Here is a 1,071-nt window from a genome sequence, read left to right as displayed (position 1 = left end):
ACCAGCTGCCTGGAAAAAGCAGCTTGGCAGAGAAGGCCCTGGTGCACACCAGGCTGAGCCTGAGCAAAGGTGTCAGCAGGAGCACTGCCACCAGGTAGAGGGGGGTGATCCTTCCCCTCTGCTCAGCACTGGAGAGGCCACCCCTGGAGCTCTGGGTCCAGTGCTGGGCTCCCCAGTGTGAGAGAGACATGGGCACACTGGGCATGGCATGGACAGACAGTGACAGGATGAGGGGAAATGGCTTTACACTGAAGAGGAGAGATTTTAATTAGATTTTGGGAAGAAATTCCTCCCTGTGAGGGTGGGGAGGCCCTGGCCCAGGTTGCCCAGAGAAGCTGTGGCTGCCCCTGGATCCCTGGAAGTGTCCAAGGCCAGGTTGGACAGAGATGGGAGCAACCTGGGCTGGTGGAAGGTGTCCCTGCCCATGGCAGCGAGACTGGACAATCTTTAAAGTCCCTCCCAACCTAAACAAGTCTGTGGTTCTGTGATTTCCAAGTGGTGTGTTGGAAGAGAGGAGGGCACTGGCCAAAGGGACAGTTGCCCAGCACCATCTGCCCTGGCCCCTTGGTTTCCTGTCCATAAGCTGTTGCCATGTCACCAGCTAGACACAGAAGGTCCAGCTTCCCTTTCTAGTCACTGCAGAGAGAGCAGAGATGGACCTTTCTGGGGGATAACTCCTTGTACTCACCTTCACACCTATTCTGGGATGGGAGAACTCTTTTTGTGGCCATGCCTCCCTCCCTGAGCCTCTGCCCTGCCTTTAGCAGCTCGTGAGCCTGAGTCCTGCCAGCTGCCCCAGCAGTCTGAGGGTCCCCTCCTGGATCTGCTTCACCTTTATGCCATAAACGAGGGCGTTGAGCGTGGGAGGGACAGTCAGATACCAGTCAGCCACCAGGACTTGGACGTGAGGTGTCAGGTCAGAGGGGAACATCTGCAGGTACATGGGGAGGGCCAAGCTAGCTCTTTGTCCCCAGCTGCAGCTCCCTGGAGCAGTGACAGAAACATTGGGATTTTGGCTGCTGTTGGTGTGACTGCAAACCTGTGCCCACAGCAGGTCTCCAGCACCATGGA

At 57.0% G+C, this 1,071-nt stretch overlaps 1 protein-coding gene across 1 annotated transcript in view; it reads right to left on the bottom strand.

Moving 5' to 3' along the window:
* Positions 1–760: 760 nt before the first annotated feature.
* The window catches only part of LOC103755526 (olfactory receptor 52A5-like), a 25,857-nt gene continuing 25,546 nt past the window's right edge, over positions 761–1,071 (bottom strand). Inside the window, exon 2 of the mRNA XM_018089187.3 lies at positions 761–931. Coding sequence (XP_017944676.2) covers positions 761–931 — 171 coding nt within the window. The remainder of the gene's footprint in view (positions 932–1,071) is intronic.

Source organism: Manacus vitellinus, unplaced genomic scaffold, assembly GCF_001715985.3.
Source record: "Manacus vitellinus isolate BGI_N305 unplaced genomic scaffold, ASM171598v3 scaffold_119_pilon, whole genome shotgun sequence".
Classification (NCBI taxonomy): domain Eukaryota; kingdom Metazoa; phylum Chordata; class Aves; order Passeriformes; family Pipridae; genus Manacus; species Manacus vitellinus.
This window is presented reverse-complemented; position numbering and strand designations above follow the sequence as displayed.